General features: G+C 35.2%; 1 protein-coding gene across 1 annotated transcript in view; it reads right to left on the minus strand.

Moving 5' to 3' along the window:
* Window positions 1-1,046: 1,046 nt before the first annotated feature.
* CCDC3 (coiled-coil domain containing 3) overlaps window positions 1,047-25,400 on the minus strand; it is a 112,585-nt gene continuing 88,231 nt past the window's right edge. The window contains exon 3 of the mRNA XM_031938590.1: window positions 1,047-1,884. Coding sequence (XP_031794450.1) covers window positions 1,609-1,884 — 276 coding nt within the window. The 3' untranslated portion in view covers window positions 1,047-1,608. The remainder of the gene's footprint in view (window positions 1,885-25,400) is intronic.

A 25,400-nucleotide genomic window follows, 5' to 3' on the forward strand; every position in this document is an offset into this window, starting at 1 on the left:
CGACTTTGGATGTACCTATCAAAAAATATACAGTATGTGCCATGATTCCTGACACCCTGAGGGCAGGGACTATTTAATATTTGTTTTTGTATTCCTGGTGCCTAGAACAGTGTATCTAGCCTGGCCAATGACAAGTTAGGGTCATAGGGGAGTCTAAAACTCAAAAGTGCAATCTTTTGACCAAGGAAGCACATTGATTCTTCTAAGTTAAGGATGAGACTCATTATCCTGATTTTTTTTTGGTTAGTTTAGAGATTGTGAAATATACTTCCCAGAATCTCAGCTAGAAGCAATCACAGATACTAATTAGTCCTGCTCACAAATCCATTCTAACCACTTCCCCAATAAGTGATCATCCTCAGTTTCAGATTTAAAAAGAAAAGTAATTAATTCTATATGTGGGTTGCAGTAGAAGATGAGGCATTTATGCCTGGGATTTTGTTTGCCTGTGTCTCAGAGGACTGTAGAAATCCATTCTGCCTTCAATGTGGCTAGACAATGGCAGGAAAGCCATATATACAGAAAAGCATCTGATGAAAAGTATTTTCATCATCATCATTATCATCCATGCTCAGAATGGATGTCCTTTTCTCCATCTCTGCTAACTGAAATCATTTTCTCCAGAAATAGTGGTTGATGTCCATAGTCTGTGCTGTTTGAAGAGACTGAGCTTGGAAATCAATTGTGTTTGAGAATTCTGAGCTTCAGTAAGAGGGTTAAATTTGGTCTAGTTTCCTTGATAAGTCAAACATAAATATGGTGTCTGTGCTGAGAGGTATTGGGATCAGGATGATGAAGAACTGCTGTACTTTCAGCCTAAGCAAGATAGGGAAATCCAATTTCAGAAAAGAGAAAGGGGAAGAGAAGGAAGGAGAGAAGGAAAGAGGGGAGGAAGGAAGGAAGGAAAGAGGGGAAGAAGGAAGGAAAGAGGGGAGGAAGGGAGGAAAGAGGGGAAGAAGGAAGGAAAGAGGGGAGCAAGGGAGGGACGAAGGAAGGAAGGAAGGAAGGAAGGAAGGAAGGAAGGAAGGAAGGAAGGAAGGAAGGAAGGAAGGAAGGAAAGACAAAGAAAGAAAAAAGAAAAGAATTCTTTTCTTTCAAGACTGAATTCAGGAACTTCTTATTCCATAATCTCTCCTGATTCTTCCCAGTTAGAAGTGATCTGTTCTTTTCTGAATCTTTCACACTGCTCCTTTAGATCTCCCATATACTTGATCATATTTTAACTTGTATCATAGTTAGTTGTGTGCGTTATTAACTCTGAGGGCATAGAATGTCATTTTTCACTGCCATCTTCCTGGTATTTATGTACCTTGTACATAACAGATGCTTAATAAATGTGTATTTAATTGAACTGAATTGAGGAGAGGAAGTCCAGCAACTGAGGATAATTAGGCTATACCAAAGGTGTAATAAAAAATATCTTCTATGGGATTTAAAAATATATACATATATAAACTACCCTAATTTTCAATGCCCCTTTGATACAAAAGTGTGATACCCAAGCTCCACTAACTTGAGGCTGCCCAGCAACCTTTCTAGCTCCCAATGGTGACAATTTAAGAGGCCAAAATCACAAGAGGACTGGTCTTTTGTGTACAGTGTCTTGAGTTACACTTTAAGGTAGCCAGCATGAGAGTGCTCTTGTTTGAGGGAGTTGATGTGAGGAATCTGGCCCCCTGGGGAGGACAGCTTCTCACTAAGTTTGCGGTTCATCAGCTCCATGCGACGGCTGTTCTTCTTTGCTTGGCGCAAGGATCTCTTGACCTTCTTCACCCTATCTCGAAGCTGTTTGTTCCGTTTCTCAAGGGTGGCCACTTTCTGCTGCAGCTTCTTCACATGGTCTTCCTCCTCAAAGAGGGCCTTCTGTACTGATGAACACATGAGCTGCAGAAAGGATAGCAAAGACTAAATTAAAGGGAATTTCCAGAAACCCTTTCCCAAGTAAGAATATTCTTGGCCCTGTATTTTAAAATAACTATCCTGGCTTGCTCAGGGTCACAGGCAAGTAAGTAACAGAGACCCAAGTTCAAACCCAAATCTCTTCTCACTTCAAGTCCCCTGCTCTTAATAATACTCATACTCCTCTTGGCAAATCAGACTTGAGTTTCAGAGAACTACTATAAAAAAAAAATTGAATGAGAGCAAGACTTGATCTGAAATTTATTTAGAAATGTAAATACTTCTTACTCAGGTTCATTTTATCATATGTGTTGTACATCGGTCGATGTACACTTTTTGCAAGGGGAGAAATGGAGAGAATGCTGAGACTGGAGTCAGGAAAACCAGAGTTCAAATTTGACCTCAGAGACTTACTAGCTGTATAACTTTGGGCAAGCCATTTACCTGCTGCTTGCCTCAGTTTCCTCATCTGTAAAAGGGGAAAATAATAATAACCCTGCTCTCCTAGTGTTATTGTAAGTATCAGAAATAATCATTGTAAATGTACTTAGCAAAGTGCTTGGCACATAAGTAAGTGCTATATAAATGTTAGCGAGAATTGATTACATCAAACTATTATTTTTAAAAATCAAAAGTCACTTATTAAGCATCTACTATATACCAAGCACTAAGGTTGATACTGGTGATACAAATAATAAATGAAAACAGAATCTAATTTCAAACTCAACATTAGCTACCAAACAGAGACTTTGGGAAAATAGGGAAATAAGACGAGAATAAACCAAAAAGCAGCCCTACTCCTGAATACATTTGACTATGTTGAGCTCTGATATGTTAGGTTTTCTTAATATTATTTCTCCTTAATCTTTCGGGCCAGTTAAAAAGAAATGTTCTACTGGCTTAGTGGAATCAAAGGAAGACAATGAAAATGGAGGAGCTATCACTTCAGAAGATCTAGGATTTGGGTCTATTCGAGGAATTTCAAAGAAAATAGTCTGGGTTCACCTGTGAATGCTTCTGCCTTCTTGCTATCCCGTGAAACTTTATAATAAACAAACAATATTCCCCAAATGTTAGGAGTCCAACTTGAAAGGCATCCAATATCGATGGGAAACTACTGTGAGCCAATGGGACAACATGTCCAACACTGCCCTCTCCTGGCTAGATTGAGGCCTTTCTCCAGATGAGAAGGGAATGACACTTCCACCCCCCACACCCATATCCAATTTGGCCATTTGGAGTGTAACTAAGGCATAACACTTTGATGGGTTCATAGAGGTTCTTCTATTAACATATTCTCCTGGTCAGATTCAACTAATCGGTAAGAGGGCATTAGAAGGAACTATCAAATAAAAGTAGAAAAGTTAAGGGTTAGGGAATTTTAGGAGGATGTGTGTCCAGACTCTAAATGAGCAGAAGGCAATAGCAAAACATAATTTTATATCCAAGAGACGCTCAATGATGTTTTAGAATATTCCTCGAAAGCCACATTTTTAAACACATAAATAAAAAATAAGTATTTATCTAGCATTTCTCTTTTAAGGACTTCAAAACACTTTATAGAAATTATGTTGTCTGGGGCAACTAAAACTTACTTTCTCTTTGATGAAGATCAAAGAGAAAGTAAGTTTTAGTTGCAGCAGAATTAGCAAATTTGACATAAGAATGAACTTTTTGACTTTCTATTAGATTGATATGAACTATGTTTTGTAAAATACTTTCTAACTTTAAAGCACTATGGAGGTAGGTGCTGGCTCTTATTATTCTTACTAATGATGCGGTTGCTATTATGTGGATAACAATACAGAATTTCACCTGTCTGGATGAGATCTGGAATTTCCTGACACATAAGTGATTACCTCCCCCTTTAAAATCAACAAAGAGGCTGGATAAGAAAACAGCCATAAATCTGTTCAGCACGTTAGCTGCCAGCTACAGTCGGGGAAGCATGGTAGTACAGTGAATATAGCACCAGGTCTGGAGTCAGGAAGACTCATCCTCCCAAGTTTAAATCTGGCCTCAGATGCTTACTAGCTGTGTAATCCTGGGTAAATCACTTAACTCTGCCTCCATTCTTCATCTGTAAAATGAGCTGAAGGAAGAAGTGGCAGACCACTCCAGTATCTTACCAAGAAAACCCCAAATAAGGTCATGAAGAGTCAGAATGACTGAAAAACAATTTGAACAATAAACTGGTGATAGGATAAGGCCCAAAGACTTCTTACTCATATTTTAGTCTTAAGTGGGGTTATTTCTCTAGTTAAGTTTGTAGATTCAAGAAATCTACATTAAAGAAGACATGTTGATGGTGATCATCAAAATGATCATACTCTTAAGTAATAATGGAATCAATGGGAATAATATGATCTGGGAGTCAGGGAATCATTACTTTTTTTTCAGTAAGTAGTTTTAGGACTTTTTCTTTTTCTGAACTTCAGCCTCTGATATCCTTTCCAACTCTAAATCTGTATAAATTTTATGATTCACTAAGTGTCTAAATTAAGAATTTGGAATCTAACTCATCATCTCAGAAATATCTGCTTCTCCTATTAGAGAAGGGTGGGAATTATTGAAGGGCAGAAATTATTCAGGGACAGACAACTTCTCAGTTCATCTCTTACCAATTTCTCTCTTTCTCTCTCTTTGAAAACAAATCATTTCAGAAAATTTTCTCCTTTTTTCCATCTAAAGGTCCTTTTTCCATCTAGTTTTGCAACTTTTTTTTTCAATAAACCAATTGGGAAAAGGAAAAAGCCAATGAGTGCTATAATGAATAACGCTGCATTTTCTTTGGAAAGACACCAGAAAAGAAACACACAAAATAACGCAATAGCACTGGCAGCGGCAGCAGATTGCTACTGTCCAAAACCCTTGGCTCTTTTACAGACTTATCCCAGTACTTTGATGACAATGGAACTTTTCTGACTATGGAAAAGAAGTCATCCCCCAGCCTTTACCAGTTATTTAACATGGAACATCTCCCTTAGGAAGAAAGGAATGGCCCCTTACAGAGGCTAGGGAGGGTTAGGGTAGGAGGGCATAATCTCTTCCTTTGGCCAAGTGGGGTGGGCAGCACACTACTCCTTGTGAGGCTACCTATTCTTAATCCTTTGCCATTCTCATTGCCATAGTCATGGTTTGAGAAAAAAGCCAAGGCTGGTGCTTAAGATGCCAACATACCAAGTAAACTTCCGGTGACCTTTCTTTGGCCACCAGTGTATACTTTAATAACAGGACAAACCCATGGAAACTTCTTCCTTCCATAATAATTTAATGGCTCTCTATTTACTCTCTGAATTTTCCAGGCAAGCCTATCTTAGGTTATTGGCAAGTTAACAACTTTATCCATATGGACATCAATGAATGGATAAATGAATGAAACATTTGTTAAGTGCTAACTATATGAAAATGCTATGCTAAGTCCTGGGGATAAAATCAAGTTAATATTCATTCTTCAGACTTTCTATATTCAAGCATTTTTATCAACTATTTATCCATTTATCAACAAACATTTATGTTGGACCCTCACTATATATCTAGCACTGCTTAGTATTATTTCCCTAAGAAAATAATAGTAGTCTCTAAAAATAATCAAGTCTAAAGTCAACACATATCATTATATGCTCTTATGTGTACATACAAAGCACGTGCTATGCAACATATAATCCATTGTTCTTATGGCACATATGCTCAACATAAAATAACAAAGCCAATATTATTATATACATAGATCATTTTCTGAAATCTAAAAACTGAAGGATAGAGATTATAAGCCAGAAAAAATAGAGAGAGAGAAAGAGAATGAGAGAAAGAAACAGACAGACAGAAAGAGAAGTGGGGGAGAGAAGGAGGGAGGAAAAGAGGAAAAGAGTAAGGGAGAGAGAGAAGGAAGGAGAGAGTTTTTGATTAACATTTAGTTCAATTCAATTCCATAACATTTTGTTCAACATTTAGTTCAATTCAATTCCATAAGCATGTATACCTTCTCTGTGTTAGGTACTATGCTGGACACTAATGTTCAAGCAAAAAACAGTGCTTTCCCTTGGGAAGCTTCATGCTAAACTAAAGCTGACAGAAAAGCAAAAGACAAAAAAAATGGTTAAAAAAAGAAAGAAAAGCATGAGGGAAAGAAAGAACAGTAGAAAGAGTTAGAAACAAGGAAGATAAATATCTAGGTGGGACAAAAAAATATCTAGCTCAGTGGGACCAGAGAATCTCAACCAATTTAAAGTGATGATATTCTCTACCCAGAGCTTCTGCTCATTCCTACCACTTTTAGAGCTCTAATCTACCTGATTACATTAGTCTTCAGTTGGGCTGCTAGGCTATAACTTAGAATATGGAAATTTCTTGAAGGTCCTATTGTTTCTACCTAAATTCAAAATCTGAAATGAGATGAGAGGAGACTCCCGAGTCAATAAAACCAGGTATGTCCAAATTGTTTTTAAAAGGAAAAAGACTGACAATCCTAAGTGGCCACTGGCAAGGTAAACTTAAAAAACTCTACCATATGAGTAGATAAAATCATAAATCTAACAGTTACAGCTGTAGAGGATGCCAGCGCACCATAATTTTCCTCAATCCCTTCCTGGATTCACCTTCAAAAATTCACTGCTAAGTACCCATCAATCAAATCCAACTCACCTTGAACTTTTGCATTTTGCTCCAAATAGAGGCTATGATTGCACATCTACTACCCTACTGATATAGTTTGATAATGTCACAGGTAAAAGTTTAGAGCATCACTTTAGGATCATTCATTTACACAGTCATCATTCCATCAGCCTGATAACCTCTAAGAAGTTCACAGATTGTGATATTGCTAACATTCAGGATGAGAGACCAAGATTCATCACAACTAAAACAAATTCCAGAACTTATTGTTAAAGGGAGGCAAAAAAAGAGGAATAGAGATAAGTTCTGAACACTCCATTCCCCCCCAATAATAATATCATATAACAAGAGCTACTGTTAAGTGATGCTTTGAGGCATTTTCTCCTAAGAATTCTGTAAAATGGGGTCCTGTAGAAATTCCATTTAGAATGCATTTTGATAGATGCTTTTCTAACTTTACATTTTTCGCCAAGGTCATTGCTGAATTATTGTTAGATTGTCATCTTTCTCCTACTTCCTTAGCATGGGTATCTCCTTAATATACCTTAGCCTTATCTCGTGCTAAACCCATCTTCTCTTTCAACTGAATATTTCTTTAGTGACATATTTCACTTCTATTCTATTTAGAAGTTCTTTATTCATCTCATATTACTGCCTAATTGTACCCACAATGAGTACCTTCATTGCCCTCTGTATGATATTCATTTTCAATTATTCAAAGACTATTGGTTTTTATTTCCCTCTGCAATACATAAACATTTGTGCTATAAAACATTGGTACTGAAAAGATGAGTCTTATTTTCAGAAAAAGTTTAGGGGTCATTAAAGAAGCTTTGAAATTTCTTGAATGCATGCAAGCCTACTCTCCTTTGGTCTGAATCTAGTTTAATTTGTCCATTTGTATGGTTTGACTCATATATTTATGATAATGATGGACAAGCTCTATAAATTGTCCAATGAATGACTGTTATAATCTTGGCAATAGACATTCTTCATCCATTTGGCATTCCCTGTGTGTATGGCAATGCCAAAATCTTTTGAATGATTACAGATGTCTATTTGGAGGTGTTTCAGTGTCTTGAAGTCTGAGGATATCAGCCCATTGTCATCCATAAATAGGAACCTCTGGAGAAGCTCATCATCCACAGAAAATCCCACATTAACTCAGATGCTGTTCTGGTTCTTCTCCTTTACACTGACAAAAACATGTCATTGGTGATCATAAAGTTCACCTTTTTCAGACCTGGTCTCATTTTTTTGTGTCACTAAAAGAATTATTTCTGTTGTTCTACCTTTTAAAGTACCTTGAATGATTTTTATATAAAGGTGGGACACATCTTGTTAGAAGATAGCCTTTAAAGGAACATTTTGTTCTACTGAATTAAAGGTCTTTTCACAGTCAACAAGGAATAAGCACAGTCAGAATTTGTATAGTCTACAGTGTTTGGTTAATTGCAAGATAGTAAAGATGTGGTCTATTGTAGGCTATCACTTATAAAAACTTCCCTATTGCCTCCTAATATTATCATTGATGATACCCTTATAATGTGTATGTGAGTTACTCTATTAAAAATTTCAATACATGCATATATTAGTCTTTAAAAATTTACAAAGATGGGAAAGAAGGTCTATTAGGTGGGTAATAATGTTCTCTTGGTTATTTTTGGTTTCTCATAAAGCCGAAGTTTTTCCACATTTTTGGTATCTTTCCCTCCACATAACTTGTAAATTGATTCCTTAATGTAGTTGTGGTTATGTTATCTCCAGCATCGATCTCATGTCTCTCTTTGACCCAGTCTGGTTGCTTTTGCTATTTTTGTTTTCTTTATTGTAATTTCTATCTCCCATATAAGTATATCCAGGACTGTGATATTAGTGTCCAAGCATGATTGTTCTCCTATCTTTGTTGGTGAAAATAGCTTAGTATTTTAAAAAATATTTGCAGTTATTTTCCAATTTTCCTCTTGTATTCTTTGCACTTTTATATTTAAATGTCTTTGAAAACACTTTTTTTAAAAGTTGGATCTTTATCCAAGCTTCCTTTAAACTGGTTATCCTCCACTATTCTCTTTGCTTTATGAGGTGATAGTACTCGTGATCATCCATCACTCTTCTTATTAGCTATTTGTAAAATTATACAAATGAGTTTATATTCTTGTCTTCAGATACCACCTGTTTCTACTTTGCAAGTAAAATCAAGTGTTTGGTGTCTTTTGAGCTTTTTGTATCTAGTTGGCAACTAATTTTTTATTTCTTAATTTCTATGTAAAATTTCAATTGGTATTGATGTTATTTATGCTGTCCATTAACCATTTTATTGGTTGCTTTGAATAATTCAGAATTAATTTTCCCAATAATCCTTTCATAGTTTTTCTCACTATTTTCTGTCTTTTAAATTCATACTAATTTTGACCTTTACTCTAACATGCCAGTTGTATGACTCTATATAGACAACAGATTCATAAATGAGTTAAATGAGTTACTGATTCAGTAATATTTTTGTGTTTTATGTGTATTAAAATCAATATCATTCAAATGATATTTGACACTTGTCATAACAAATATTTGCCAATTTTTCATTAGAAGAATAATTTATTATTATTTATGTAATAATGATATATATAATAACATCTAACAGTATGTAACATTAATTATATATGTTAATGTATATAATTGAATATAGAATAATAAGCTTGTGATAACTGATTTATATTTATGCATTCATAATATAAAAGCACCTTTCTGTCTGATCTATAAGTCTGGCCTCTCTCATTTTTTTGTCCTCAATCATGCCTTTTAATATATTTTTAAACATTTTATCTATTCTGATATTTGTATTAAATTCATTGAATATCAAAGTTTATAATAACTATATCTGCAAAATGTCAAGTCTTAAAGAAGGCAAGAAATAAGCATTTATTAAGCATCTATTATGTATCAGGCATTATGATAAGCACTTTACAAATATCTCATTGATCCTGTGAAGTAAGTAGGTACTATTACATCCCAATTTTACAACTGAGGTAAAATAGAAAGCAAATGATGTGTCTGTGTTTACAAGGCTAATGTTTGAAATCATATTTGAAATCAGGTTTTCCTCATTGCAGGCTCTGTGCTCTCTTATCCATTGCACAACCTCTCTACCAAATAGAATTCCTTAATATGATTCCTATATATCTTCATTCTCTCCATTTGATATTCATAAACTGCAATTATTTTCATTTCAGTCTTAAAGAAAATACTCATCATGAGCACTGCAATATGAGATGGCCAAATGTCCTATTAAATAATGTTCCTTGCTTAGGGAATATTATAAAACACACCATCTTTTTTGTTGCTTCTCCAAGTGAGCCATCCTTCAATTTAGCTACAACGTCTTCTTTTCTTTTGGTTTCCTTTATAATTAGAATGTTTTTTTTTTTTTAATGACATGATTTTACTCCTCTAGTGGCATATTGACTCACTGCTCATTATTCAAAGAGCTCACGTTTAAAATATCAACTGTAAAAGTAAGATTTTCAGATTGTCTAAAAGTTTATTCCTTATTCTTTGACCCCCTTTCCTACTGCCTTCATCACTAATGAAGCGGAAAGGGACTCCCCAGGACTGCAGGTCATATATTTTTTCCCTTTATTTTACAGATTGCCAAGACCAATTACTATGCATTACTATGCAGTCACTCTACTGGTGATAAGCCTTACCATATTCGCTATAGCAAGCCTGGCCCTCAGAACACAGGTCTATACTTAAAGCTTTTCCAGTATGGTATAACCTTCCAGAGCAAATCTCTGATGGTATAGACTCTCAAAACTCAGGATTGAGGATATGGAGATTAATAATCTTTACCAAAAATCATGCTGATGACATGATTTGCTCTTTATAGAACGCATGTAAGTACAAAGTTATCACTATTACTCATAAAACATTCTTTCAATAATGTATTCTAGATTTTTGCCAGTAACAAGTCAAATTCGCTAGCCTACAGTTTAAAAAATCTTCCCCTTTTTTAGAACCAAGATAACATTACTCATATCCAGTCCCAAATCACCTTTCTTTTCTTCACAGTTCTGCATAGATTATCAATAACATCTTAATAAATGTACCTGTAAATTAATTTAAAACACTGAAATGAAATTTATCTGAACTGGTGAGTTAAAAAACATTTAAGAACACTAAATGACAACTCTCTTACTACTTTTTCATTTATTATAGATTTTGAATTAGAAAGAATTTTAGTTCTATCTCCTTCATTTTACAGATATGTTGATTGAGAGTGAGAGATAAGGTGCTTTGTCCAAGATCATGATGATTCTCTGACATCAAATATAGCCTTCCAATATCACACTTCAGTTTCTTCTCTTGCTTTCAATTTCCTATTAACCATTCTTATTTCATACTTCCCAATCTAAAGTCCATTGTTCCATGAAAAATGAAGGTAAACTGAAGCACAAAGTTCTGAGCATGATCAATTTACTAGCAAAGCTCACAATTCCTCATATATTGGATAATAACCAATTTATTGGATATTCAGGACAGAATACAGAGCATTCTTTTTTTTTTCCTGAGGCAATTGGGGTTAAGTGACTTGCCCAGGATCACACGGCTAAGAAGTGTTAAATGTCTGAGACTAGATTTGAACTCAAGTCCTCCTGACTTCAGAGCTAGTGCTCTATATCCACTGTACCACTTAGCTGTCCCCAGACCATTCTTATGGTCTAAAAAAAGAACTAATCACAATACATATTCATGAGAGATTAATATATATTCATGATATTAGTGCATATTTGTAGAATTTATAGGAATAGGGAAGTAGGTTGATTTGCAACATTAGGGTGGTAGGCAGTCCCAGTTCTATGTGATTTTGATTAAATCAGGCCTTGTCTTTTTCATTGGTTTGAGTGTCTATGATTAATGAAACAATTCAATGATATAATATGAGAACATCATGGAATGTCTTGTACATTTTCATGAGTCTAAATGAATAATTAATTTACATATAAAAAGGGGAACTTTAACTAACCCAGAAAAAAAGAAGTCTTACAAAACAAGGAACTTGGGCTCACAGAGAGTGGGGAAAGTAAACTCTAACAACTTACTAATAAAAATTAACTTAAGTATAATAATTCATAGCAGGCCTTAGCTAAGACAATTCTCAGTTTGCATGCCTTGCCATCACTCTCCTTGATAAAGAAAATAGATTGAAAATAAGAATTGAGTTCTTTCATATTTCTGTCATTCATTATTACATCTACCCAAATAGCAACTGACCATTTCTTTGATCTTTCTCTTGCCTCAAATAAGATTTTTGAAATTCTATTTATCATTCTTGGCATACACTTCCAGCCTTTGCTCATTTTGAGATTTAGCATTTCCAAAGTTATTATAACAGAACTGAGCAACCATTTTATATTCATCTTCCAGTAACTTCCTTCCTTCTTCTGTGCATCTCTCTCTTAAAAACATTTTTTTCCTATGACTTCTCCTGATGACATATCTCTCTTTCTAGCCGGATCCATATTTTTTCCATTTTTTGGAATAATTTTTGTTTGTGTTTTTGTTCTTGAGAATATCTCATCTTTCTTAAGCTTATTTCACCTATAAAACTTAGGTAAGTGGAAACCTACCTAAGTCTTTCTCTGAAGTCTTAAAACTTTGCTCCCTTGATATCTAAGATCAAATTCTTTTCAGTGTTCTCCTCATCTATTACAAATGCTAGTTTGACTTGACTATTTCCTCCCATAGGTTCCATTATTCTTACTTCAGCAACTAGTTCCTTCATAAATTGGCCAGAATCAGGTCCAGCAGAAATGAGATTTTTTTTTAAATGCTGACTCTTTAGTCATAGTTTTTGTGAATATTAAACATTCTGAGATTTTTACAGGACTAGCTGTAACACTATGTGAAAATGAGGTTGTAATATTTTAATGGTTCTATGATTTTATTAATGTGTGTATTCTTATACATAGACACAGAATAGGAAGATGTTAGACATGAAAGAATCTTCATGATCATATAATCTCATGAGGAAACTGAGGACCAAGGAAGTGTCAGACAACTCAGGGGCAATGAGCTTTTTCAGGAGAAGCACCAGACCTAAATTTGGTAAGAATAATAGAATGACAACAATACTAACCAGATCTAATTTAATTAGCACCCCCTCCTCAAATCCACTTCTTCAAATATTAAGCTTCTTTCAAAGCATAGTTAGGCTACCTCCTCAAAGACCTTTCCTGATTGCGCCCAGTTCCTTCTTCAGTTATTAAGAATCTCACTCTTTTGAAATTATTGTTACTTTGTATAGTTTTTGTATTTGTTTGTATACATATTGTATCTTCCCATTACAGAACAAGCTCCTTGAGGGAGAATCATTTCCTAGATTACAGGTGACTAGCACAGTGCCATATACTTCTAGCATGACATGTGTGGTGAATTGAATCAAAGCCACAAAATCAAGATTAGACCATTCTCCTTCAGTTTTTCTAGTGAGACCAATTGAAATATTCCTATTTGGCTTGGCACAGGGTTCCCTGCCCCGCCCTGCATCTCAAAGGGGTTTGTCCCTCTGGTGCCAGGAGTTCAAAGGAGGGGAACTCCACAAGCCCAGAGCAGGCTGTGGCAGGAAGAATTCCTACTTTAAAGGAGATTTGGCAAAGAAAAGAAACAAACTGAGGTTAGGATGAATGGGAAGGAAGAAACAACAGTGATAAGGCAGTCCAGACAGATGGCTTACCAGGAGATACTTTTCTTTTTTTTTCCTGAGGCAATTGGGGTTAAGTGACTTGCCCAGGGTCACACAGCTGGGGAGCTGGGAAAATCAGACTTAAACTCAGGTCCTCCTGACTACAGGGCTGGTGCTCTATCCACTGTGCCACTTAACTGCCCCAGGAGTTACTTTTCAAAAGTTAAGGAAGCTGAAATATTGAAAACTGCTGGACAATCAGATAGATTCCTGAGAGCCCTTCCTACATTAAGGCTAAAGTGCCACAGAGGAAATTTTAAGGTTTGGTTTTGTCGCAACTGAGAAGAATTTATGAAATCTAAGAACAATTCTTTCCATTTCAGATACATTTCCCATCCCATCCCACACATGCCTCTGATATGAGGGCTAAATTTATGTGTCTAGTCATTAGTAAATGTTTAACAACCAAATCTCTATGACATTTTTTAAAAATTGTACATAAAACACATTATTAAGTTTAATATGAATTATCAACATTTTATCTGTCATTTTTTAAACTAGCAATCAACAAGACATTAAACCAAACCCACAAGTTGTCATTTTGCACTTGCGAATTTGGGGTATATAAATGCTCCCACTGAAAATTTATTCACTGGTTCTTTCAAGCAAGCTCTGATACTCCCCTGTATCCCAAAGACTTACTTGATCCCACACCCATTTCTCTACTATATAGAGAGAATAGAAAGAAGAGGGCTATGCGGGGATATCAAGGGCCAAAAAAAATTAAACATCCAAGCAGGTAAGGTAGAAATATAAAGAAACATATTTTGTGGCTCTATCTAAAAATTTTTTGAGACTTATTAGAGTATTGAATCCTGTAAGGAAAAAGAGAAAGAGGAAAGGGAAAAAAGACAGTCAGAAACGGACAAAGAGCAAAAGAGAGAGAGTGAGAGATAGACAGACTCAGACACACAAAAAAAGACAGAAAGACAGAAGGAGAGAGACAAAGACAGACACAGAGAGAGATGAGACGCCCTCTCACACACACACACACACACACACACACACACACACACAGAGGCATAATCACAGAGAGTGACAGAGACAGAGAGAAAAACAGAGAGACAGAGATGAGAGAGAGAATGAGAATCCTTAAGTGAAATATTATTTGGTGTTGACCATCTTCCAAGTTCTAATAGCGTAAAAGATTTTCAAAGAGGAGTGAGAAGGAAAGAGAGTTGGATCGTTTTCTAAGCTTCTAACAAATTTGCCTTCAGAAAGACAGTGTGTAGTGGAAAAAACTCTAACCTGGAAGCCAGGAAATGGAGGTTCTAATCCCAGTTTTGCCATTAAATGGGTTTGTAGTCTTGAATAAGTTATTTAACTTTTCTACACTATGGTTTCCCTGTCTATGAAATGAGACTAGATAACTTCCTAGAGTCCTTTCCATTTGTAATTGTATAAATTATGCAAAGTCTCCATGGAACATCTAGGATCACTTTAGGAACAGTCTATAATAAGCATGGGATTCTCTCCCAACTGATACTCCTCATAGAAATTAGGCTTACTATCTTCTTTCAATGACTGTTGATTTGAATAGAATAGCAAGCTTCTATGTTAACTGACAAGATATCTCAGTTTCTGTAGCCCATTTGTCTTCGTTTCTCATATTTAGCCTTCTAGGACTGTTTGAAAGAAAGGCTAAAAGGTCTCTCTGATGACTTTCTTACGTAACCTTTGAAAAATAGACCACTAAATTTAGCTCCAGACTTATCTGGGTTTATATATATAGGAATGTCCCTTCACCTTCTGGAAGCTTCAATTCAATCCAACTCAACAAACATTTGTTTTATAAAGCACTGGGTCTAAATTTTCTCATCTTTGAAATGAGCAGGCTCTATTAAACTATCTCTAAGGTCCCTTTTAGCTTTACCATAACAGAAACTAAGTCAATAAAGAATTCAGAGGCTCTCAACTCTAACCTGAATAAGAATCCCTGATTTAAAAAAAAAATTTCCCAGAGAAATTTCAACTCTGGAATAAATAGTGGAAATTGAATTCAATGAACCTATATTCATGAAAGACTACAATATAATCTTATGAACCCAAGAATTGTAAATATTCCTGCTTAGAGATGAAGTTTGGGAATTGGGGTAGGGGGAGGCAGGGAAAATTACTGCCCAGTCAGAACCATAAATATAATTATCCCATCTGGCTGAGGCTTATAGCACTCTATGATCTCAATTTATTCTTCCTTCCTCATACCCTGTCATTGGGTCACTTTTGTTTCCAGAGGGGAATCTGCTGCCCCAGGGAAATTTAAGTCACTGCCTGAGCTGACACACATACCCGGTCCAGTGGTACACACTGAGGTTTACCTGAGAAAATTCATAAACTGAGTTTTGTGTCCTCAGATAAGACCAATCACAATAAGCCACTGGGAGTCCCTGATGTTAATAATACTGTCAGAAAAACAGAATCCTGGGGTGATTTGCCCTTAAAAATATAAACCTTTATCTGTCAGTGCCCAGATAAACTTCCAAGCATTTACCCAAATTAACCAGCCACTCTAATCCAATGGATTAACATCCATTTTGCTTTGCTCTCATGAAGGTTCAATTCTTTGGTTCAAGTGACCTGGAAGGCAGGATCCCTGATTCCTTCCCTGCATAAAGGGCCTTCAAAGCCAATCTGTGTTTTTCTTCTTCTGTGCCTGTCTGCTTTCCTGGCATTCTCACTACTGGCTAAGAACCCCAAAGGACTGCTGCCACTGGCCCTGCTGGAGAATGTGAGTGAGATTTATAAGCTGTGAGCTCATGTTTACTTCCCATTGACTAATGACTTGTCCACACTGCCACATCAAATGCCCTGATTTCAGCTGGAAGTCCGTTTATTTGAAAAGAAGAGAGTGGTCTGGGGACATGTTAGGTTATTTGTTGAAATGCACATCAAGAGACAAGATGTGGGTTTCAGGGGTAGCTCTTCTAACCCCATCCGCACTTCATACCCATAACTATTCTGTTTCTCATTCTTTCTTGAATATAATCTGAATGAATTGAATTTGATTTCCCATCTTCATTCCAGAATTAAATTTCAAAGGGAAATTTTAAAACATCAGATTACCAAGTGAGCCTGAAGCAGAGTGATATTTCTGCAGATTCTTATAAATTTTTTAAGGATCATCAGCCATGCTTTCTGTTGTGGCAAATATTAAAAGGTCTTCTTAGGGTCATGGGATTTTTTACAATTATACAAGTCTTTAGAAATCATCTAATCTAATCCAAAGGTTCTTAATTAACCATTTTTGTGTCATGGACCTCTTTAGTAATCTGGGGTAACCTATAGATCCCTTCTCAGGGTAACATTGGTTTTTTTAAATTCATAAAACAAAATATATGGAATTAGAAATAAAAACAATTATATTTAAATAAAATTACTAATATATTAAAGAAACATCATTACAGTTAAGAACTCCTAATGCTCTTAACCTTTCATTTTATAGATGAGAACGTAAGATTGGCAAAAGTGAATTGAGTTGGCCAAGGTCAGGCAGGTAGTTTATGCCCACATCAACTAACTCCAAAATCCTGTGTACATTTCACTGTACCCACCCTGCTTCCTATGTACTTTCCACTCTTGATAATTTAAATTGTAAGTAAGGATGTGCTGGTAAATATTTAGCAATCAGTTTTCAATTAATATATGCAACACACATTTTTTAGCTTAATCTATATTTTTTGCCTTTTCTCCACCACTTTCTAAGTCTGGACAATCAATAAAACTAAAGCAAACTCTGATTCACAGAATTTGCTGATTTCCTACATGTTTCATTCATACTGAAAATTTAACAGTTGGACAGGTAAAAGTTAACACAGGTATGCCTCACTAGAGGCATTCAATAGAGATGATCTATAAATGACATTTAGAAGTAAGATATTAAAAGTTAGGATAACAAGATTACATGACAGTACATGATATATTTTCCTTTCATAATGACAAGTGAAAAATGGTTCCTGAAGATGAAAAGGTAAACTGCGTCCTGAGGCTAAGAGAACTAACATCATTATCAACTGAGAGGAAAATTGGATTTGCCATTAAATGCTATTTATAGAATCAACTATTTTCTATCATTTAGTTTTAAGAACCTCAGAAGATTATCAGGCCTAATCCCTCCTTCCTTTCAATAAGTTATCACTTCCACTTTATAGGGGAGACAACTAAATCCAAAAGCAATTAAGTGACTTGCCCGAGGTCACACTGTCAAGGACCTAAGCTAATAAAATTTGTCATTTTTTGTTACAACCTAGGAAGGTACAGTTTTAATAAATACTTGTTGATTGATTAAGCTATGTGACCTCTGGATAGGTCCAGATAAAGCCACTGCTTTGTAATAATGATTATGTCAGAATTACAAAAGGGAAGGTCTTGATAAGTACTCTTTTTATTCCTATTAATGTACATGCCCATCTGCTTCCTATTGTCACATCCACAATCCTTTCTGCACATGAAAGTATATAAACTTGCCTAATTCCACAGATCTAGCTATTCTAAGCAGGGTATCTGGGGAGTTATCTTTTTGTCCCTTTAGGAAGTTTAAGATACACAACATTATAAGTTCCTAACTCAAAATATGCTGAATTTTTAATCAGGAGACCTGGATTCAAATCCTAGTTCTACAGTTCACTATTTCTATGATGTTGAGCAAGTTAGTTCATCTCTCCAGGTCTATGTTTGTTCACCTGTAAAACAAAACCATTAAACTAAAGGATCTCTAAAAATCCCTTTCAGCTCTAAGTCCCATTGTTTTCATTCAACTCTTAGAAAGCAGGAAAGAAACTTAGCACAAAACTATCTATATAAATTGGAGAAGGAAATGACAAACCACTTCAGTATCTTTGCCAAAGAAGGAAACCCCAAATGGGGGTCATTAAAAGTCAGTTGCAACTGAAAATGACTGAACAACAACAAAAATCTACATAATAAGTTCTCAATAAATACAAGTTAAATAAATAGGTTTCTTCAGAAAACTCAGTTGTGATAGAATTCCATCAAAGTCTACCACTATAATAAAGATTTTTGTCAATCTGTTCATGTGACTTCCTAAGGTTATTCCATTACCTTCTCAGGGTTATAAAACCATGATAGATTTCTTTTTCAAGTAAGGAAACTAGGGCTGCAAGAGAGAAAAAAGCTTGATTAAAGTCCCTCAGTGACTCAGGGAGAGAGCTGGATAAAGAATCTAATCTAGCCAAAGTCAGGTCTTTATTCAAACAGAAGATGAGTGATTTTACCCTGAGACCTTTGCAACCACAAAGAAAAAAACCAGCCAGCATTGTACAATATGAAAAGAGCAACTAGCCATTCTTAACTACTTGGTTTCCACTGTGTGGATATTTAGGCTAAAATATTTTGAATAATTTTGAATCTCATATAATAGGCTCTGTAGTGTTCCAAGGCTTGATTCAAATAATACAAATCCAATTACAAATCGTTAAATAGGACACCATCTCTTCCATTTGGATTCAGCAATAGGCATCCTCCATCAAAAAGTACATGCTTCTACTTTATGCCTTATTTGATTCTCAAAGGGCCAATATGCTTTTAACATACACATGGGAGACATTTTGTTGGAAAAGAGTTAAGATGGTGTTTTGCTCTATTAAAATATGTGGCTTATATTGGATTACTTGCTATCTAGGGGAAGGGGAGAGGAAGAAGGGAGAGAGAAAAAAATTGGAACACAAAGTTTTACAAGGTTAAATGCTGAAAATATCTATGCATATCTTTTAAAAATAAAAGGCTTTAATAAAAAAAAAGATAAAATATATGATTGGTGGAAGTAGGTTGCAATATATTACCAAGGAGGAATTGTACAGGAGAAATGGAATAATGAATGATTCAAGAGTAATGAAATGCAACCTCTTAAAGGTAGCCTTGAATATAGGTCTAATGAAAACGAATAAGCATCCCAAGATCAGACCAGTTAAGAGAGACATTAACAAAAAATTGTCTATTAGGCCAAAAAAAAATTTAGCCACAATAATTCATTATATCAATAACTAAGGTATGGAGGAGATTATGTAAATATAAATTAAAGAAGTAACCACCAGAATAGAGTCACATTTTTGAAGGATATTGATATTTACTTAAGGATGCTTAGAAGACATAAGACTATGGCATTTGAGGATTGAATGGGGGAGGGGAATAACAATGTTTAAATTGGAAAAACAAAGAATAGGGGAACAGGAGGGACAAAATAGATGTCTTCAGGAATTTAAAGTACTGTCATGTGGACAAAGGATTAGAAACACTTTACTTAGTAGCCCAGAGAGCAAAGTTAGGAAACAATACAGAAGCAGAAAAGATTTATAAAATCTTCAACTATATAGTGTGATCAGTTGTCAAATACTGTGGAGGGTATTTCTATAAAGGGTCAAATTAAACATCCTTCACTATATTACAGCTCTTCAAAGTAATGAAATAGTCCCCAAGGTAGCATTAAGTAGAGTCGTAATTGAGTTATACCTTACTTTAAGCAATTGGTAATTTCAATGTGGATTCCATCTACAAATAGTACAATTTGCAACCCAACTGAGCCATCTCATCTTGTGTGATTCTTCCTCATCTCCTTCTATAAATTGCTCACATGAGGGCCACTTCATATACTGGCTAGGTTTGGAGGGAGAGGAACATAGTTTATCCCTAAATTTTTTGATATTGCAGGGACATTATCAATGCCTCCCTCAAGTGTTATTAGCCAGGTTCAGCGTCCAGGGAGTGGTACTGTCTTAGAGGTGAAACTGTGATGTACTTGGAGAACTTGGAAGAAACCCCATTATTTGGGGTTTCTTTGGATGTACCTCACACTGGAGCATTTGTTATAATAGATATCCTCTATGGAATTCTTGCTTTTGTTAGGAATGAGAAGAGATGATCTATCAATAAAGTCCCTTTTAGCCATTAGTACAATGCTAAAAATAATCAACCAAGTAAATCTCCTGAAGGGATCAAAGTTTAAGCAAGAACTCTGTCCTCAGGGCCATTGTTGGCCCTGGTTGCAGCTGATAAGCATCTTCCCCATTCACAGGAGACTAACTTTATATCAGTGCTTGGCACAGTGTCTGACATATGGTAAATACTTGATAGTTGCTTGTTGAATGACTGACTACTTCCCTTTTTTAAAAATGTTTTATTGATGTCTTTTGTTTTCACAGTACTTCCATTTCCAAACCTATCTCTCTTCTCCTCCCTAGAGAGCTATACTTTATAAAAATAAAAAAGGAGGGAGATAATAGGAGAGGGAAAAAAACAGCTTAGCAAAATTAAGCAACACATCAGCAGAGCCTGACAGTATACTCAATGTTTCACACCCACAGTCTCCCATCTCTGCAGAGAAGAGAAGGTGGTATATTTTCTCATCTCTTCTTGAGGACTAGTCATTTTTATTTTGTGTCATTTAATATTTTTGTTTCTAGTGTTCTTTCTAATTTCCTTATAATGGTTATAATGTACATCTTCCTGTTTTCCTTACTTCATTTTGAATAAACTAGGTGATATGGTGCCAGACCCAGAGTCAGGAAGACCTGAATTCAAATGTGAACACAGATACATATTAGTTGTAAGATTCTGGACAAGATACTCAACTTCTATTTGCTTCAGTTTCTTCATTTGTAGAAGATAATAATAGCATTTATCTCCTAGGGTTGTTGTGAGGATCTAATGAGTTAACTATAAAACACTTAGCACATTGCCTAGAATTTGATAAATACTATATAATGCTAGCTATTATTTTCACTATTATTATCAATTTACATTATCATTCCACACAAATTTTATATATATATCATTCTCTACAGTACAATATTGAATTCCATTCACATACACAATTTATTCCACTATTCTCCAACCAATGGATGTCCATTTTGTTTTGAGTTCTTTACTGCTACAAAAAACACAGTTATGAATATTTTGGTGGAAAGGAGACCTTTCTGTCCTTGACTCCCTTAGGGAGTCTAATAATCAAGCAGAGGGACATCTGAGTGAAACAGTATTGACATTTTTAATCACCTTCTTATATGATTCCAAACTGCTTTCCAGAATGATTAGACCAATACATATTGCTACCAACACAATATCCAGGTGCTTGACTTTCCACAGACTCCCGTAGCCATCTTTTGTTATCTTTGCCATTTAGCTAGGTATGAATAAAAGCTCCAAATTGCTTTGATTTGCTTTTTTCTTATTAATGATGTAGAACAATCTTTCATATCTTATAGCTACTTTCATGAAAATCTAGTGAATCAAACTTCACAGTTTGGATTTTTTTTTTTAAGATGGAAAGGGATAGAAAGGAGACAGGGTGGGGCTAGTTATACAGAAATGACTTAAGAACAATAACCACTCCAGAAGACTTCACTATAAGCACCCCTCCCTTAACTTCACTTCTACCTAGTAAATAGCTACTCCTTCTGTACACTCAATTAAGAATGAACTCACCAGAAAATTTGAATCTAGAAGGATATTTGTCCCCACTTTAAAAAGTAGACAGTGAATCAGTGTCAATGCCTAAAAAGCAACTACTTTCTCTAAAATCTTCACAGTCCTTGACCGACAAAGTCCCTTTATGAAGATAACTATATTTCTCTATAGCCTCGGGCCTATTGCTGCATGTATCTGGCCATGACATTCAGCATGAGGGGCTTAAGCTCATGTGTTAACCTGTTGTCTGTTAGCTTCAAAAAACAAAACAAAAAATCCCACAAAAGGTTGTTGATTCAAATTGGATATGTTTTGGAGCCAAGTGGGAATTTCTAAATGCTATGCTGACAGATGGAAAAGCCAGGCCTTTTCTTGGACTACCCCAAAGCCATGGAAACCCTGATTAACTCTGTCCCATTCTGCTTCATTGCTTCCCAACTTCAAGAATTCATGACTGCATCCATGTGGGCACTCCTTCCGACAGCACAGGTTGTTATTCCTCTCTTAACTCCTAGTGGACTATTTCATAAGGTACTGTATCCAAGATGAAAAACAAAAAACAAAAAACAGAAAACAACCCAAATCATTCTCTGTAGGGTAACTCTCTGAGAGTGGAATCAATCAGATTTTGTATTCAGTGGGTATTGCTCTGTAGAATTCAGAATTACCTTCATTCCACAATGAGGCAGTGAAGCAAGTCTTAAACATCTCTGTTTAATTTCTTTTTCAATATGCCAGACTTCCACCCTTAACATATTCTCTTCTTGCTTCTCTTCAATGTATTGAATTGTACTTATTTAGATTTCTTTATTGGTATCCTCAAACTAATTTGGGTATAATTTATGTATTAAATTTGGTGTTCCCTATTAAACAGGGAACTCCTCAATGGAAAACAGGCTTTTTATTTCTTTAATGTCCCCTCCCTTCATAAAAACATGGCTGAGGGAAGGGAGGAATATAAAGATATGTCAGAACTTTACCAAAAAGCTTCCATTTTTTTTCCCAAGGCCATAGGTCTTATTTCCACTTTCTTGGGAAGGAAAGGTAGATGGGAAAGGGCAATCTCCAAATGTGTTACCTCAGTATAGGATTAATGCTACCTCCCACCTCTTAAAACCAAACTCTAAAGAATTCTAAAGTCAGTGTCAGATCTGCTCCAATCATGTTCCTCACCCAATATTACCATAGAGATGCTTCTCATCCAGGACTTCATCTGATTTCCTTTGCCCATTCCATAAACACTATCAAGTAAAATAAATCTTTACATACATTTATTCTATACAAAGTAAGAGTTAATCCATACAAAATAGGAAGAATACAATAAATTTCAGAGACATAAAAATATTATAAACATTTGACCCTGTGGTCTGCTTTAACCTTTATTTAATAATAATTGGCATTTATATAGATAGAACTTTAAGACTTGCAAAGGAATCACATGTTACCTCATTCAATCCTGACAACAAAATTATAAAATAGGTCCTACTATTACCCTTATTGTATGATTGAAGAAACTGAGGCTAACGGGTCAAGTCTTTCCCAGCATCACATAACTATTAGGTGTCTAAGGCTAGATTCCAACTGGTTTTTCTGATTAGAAATCCAGTGTGCTAGCAACTATTTCATCTAGCTGCCCTATTTCACTATACTTATATTCTTCCTATTCCCTAAGGAGTCAGCTCACATAGGCAAAAATTCAGGTGCCATCTTTTTTTTTTCTTTTTTAAAATTATATTTATGCATTTTAATGCACATTGCTTTATAAATCATGTAGGGAGAGGAAAATCAGAACAAAAGGGAAAAACCATGGGAGAGAAAGAAAAACAGAGAAAAGAAGTGAACATAGCACATGTTGATTTACATTCAATCTCCATAGTTCTTTTTCTGAATTCAGATGGCATTTTCTGTCCAAAGTCTATTGGGATTGCCTTGAATCACTAAATCATTGAAAAGAACCAAACTTTCATAGATGATCACAACACATTCTTGCTGTTATTGTGTATAATGTATATTTATATATATAATGTATAATGTATAATTCCTGGTTCTGATACAGTGCCATCTTGAGCCAGGAAAAGTTTTTCCTCTCCAATTCTTTTGCTAGAATGGTCATTTCACTTTTTCCTAAAATTCTGTGCTAACTCTGGTTCTATCTAGTTTTTAATCCCTTAAATTTATCCTATTGGTACATATTTTATCACCTGTACTCCTCATTCAACCAACAGAGAATAACCATCAGTATATGGTTAATGCCTAATACTCCCTCTCTATGTGTGACCCCTCTCCATTTACTTCTTGTCCTTGAATTTCATCGCCATGCATAGATTTTCTAATTGTACTTGATATGTTTGCTAGTAACACTTAGGGTGTAGAAAAAACTGGACTCTGATTCAATACCATAAGTATTCTATTGAACATCCATGTCTAATCTCATTTTCTTGGCTGACATTTGTAGAAAATACCCATTCAGATATAGTGCCTGATAGTATGGAATGTACTAAAAGATGTTGACAGAATTAGCAATTTACAGCTTGGAAAGAGAATGAATGCTGAATTTACACACCATGCAGAAAAGAAACTTTTTTTTTTTTCCTGATACTTTCCAAATGTTGAAGAGACTCATGAGGTTTTACTCTCCCTGGTTCATAAATATAATAAGAACAATCAACTTTAGTCAATTGTATAGGGAGTGAGGAAGCTGTCTGGATACTTTAAAAACTTAAAAACATTTTAAAAATAGTACAAGAAGATAAAATTTAAAATGATATGCCTTCCTAATTTCTCAACAGGGTATATGTGTGTAGAGGGAGACAAGTTTGCTCCATTAGAAAAGGAATAAAACCACCACTGAAGGATATTTCTGACATTAGGAAAGGATTGAGGATTTACAAAATATTTTACACCCATCAAAATACCCCATGGACACAAGACAAGTGAACACAGCTTCTGATCATGGGATCAGAAGAATACTTTGCCAAGATTACCTGAAATTAGTGATATACCTCTTCCCTCACGTCTGCTTCTATTACATAGCAGCAATTTGCAGTAACACTGAAATAGTCATCTCTCTCTCTCTCTCCTGTAGATAGTTGAGCTTTGTTTAAGATCCATTTATATACTCAGATTTATGCCTTAGAGAAAAAGATATAGTCAACTACTGGGTTTTAGATATCATTTATTAATAATATTTCTTTTTTGACCTGTTAACAACACCTATTGACTTCATGTAGCGTGAGCAAGCTTTAAAAAAAAAGTCCATGTATTTATAACCACTTACAGGGCCAAATAAACATTTGTAAAGTACCCACAAATACAAAACTCTGCTAAGAATCCCATGGGGGAATATAAAAAAGGAAAATGACTTTACATTTGCCTTTGAAAAATTTAACATCCAAAGGGAGGATCGGGGAAGAGAATAGAATCACAGCATGTATTAGGATAAGAGAAATTATTTTATCTACATATTAAAAAATAGATTTTTATTCCTACATTTTATTTTTATAATGCCTAGGTCCTCCCCTTATATCCCTCTTTCTCCCCCCCCCCACAAAATCCACATCTGAAAGAATGTTTTAAAAGAGGAAAAAAAAAAATCAGCAAAACTGCACATTATGTCCCACAAAATACATTTTTTACAATGTTGAGGATATTTTTTAACTAGGTCTGTGATTCACAAGTATAGAGAAATCCTAGAGGAAAACTCTCTTTAGTAATAAATGTTCAGCACTTT

The sequence above is a fragment of the Sarcophilus harrisii genome, chromosome 5, assembly GCF_902635505.1.
Source record: "Sarcophilus harrisii chromosome 5, mSarHar1.11, whole genome shotgun sequence".
Classification (NCBI taxonomy): Eukaryota; Metazoa; Chordata; class Mammalia; order Dasyuromorphia; family Dasyuridae; genus Sarcophilus; species Sarcophilus harrisii.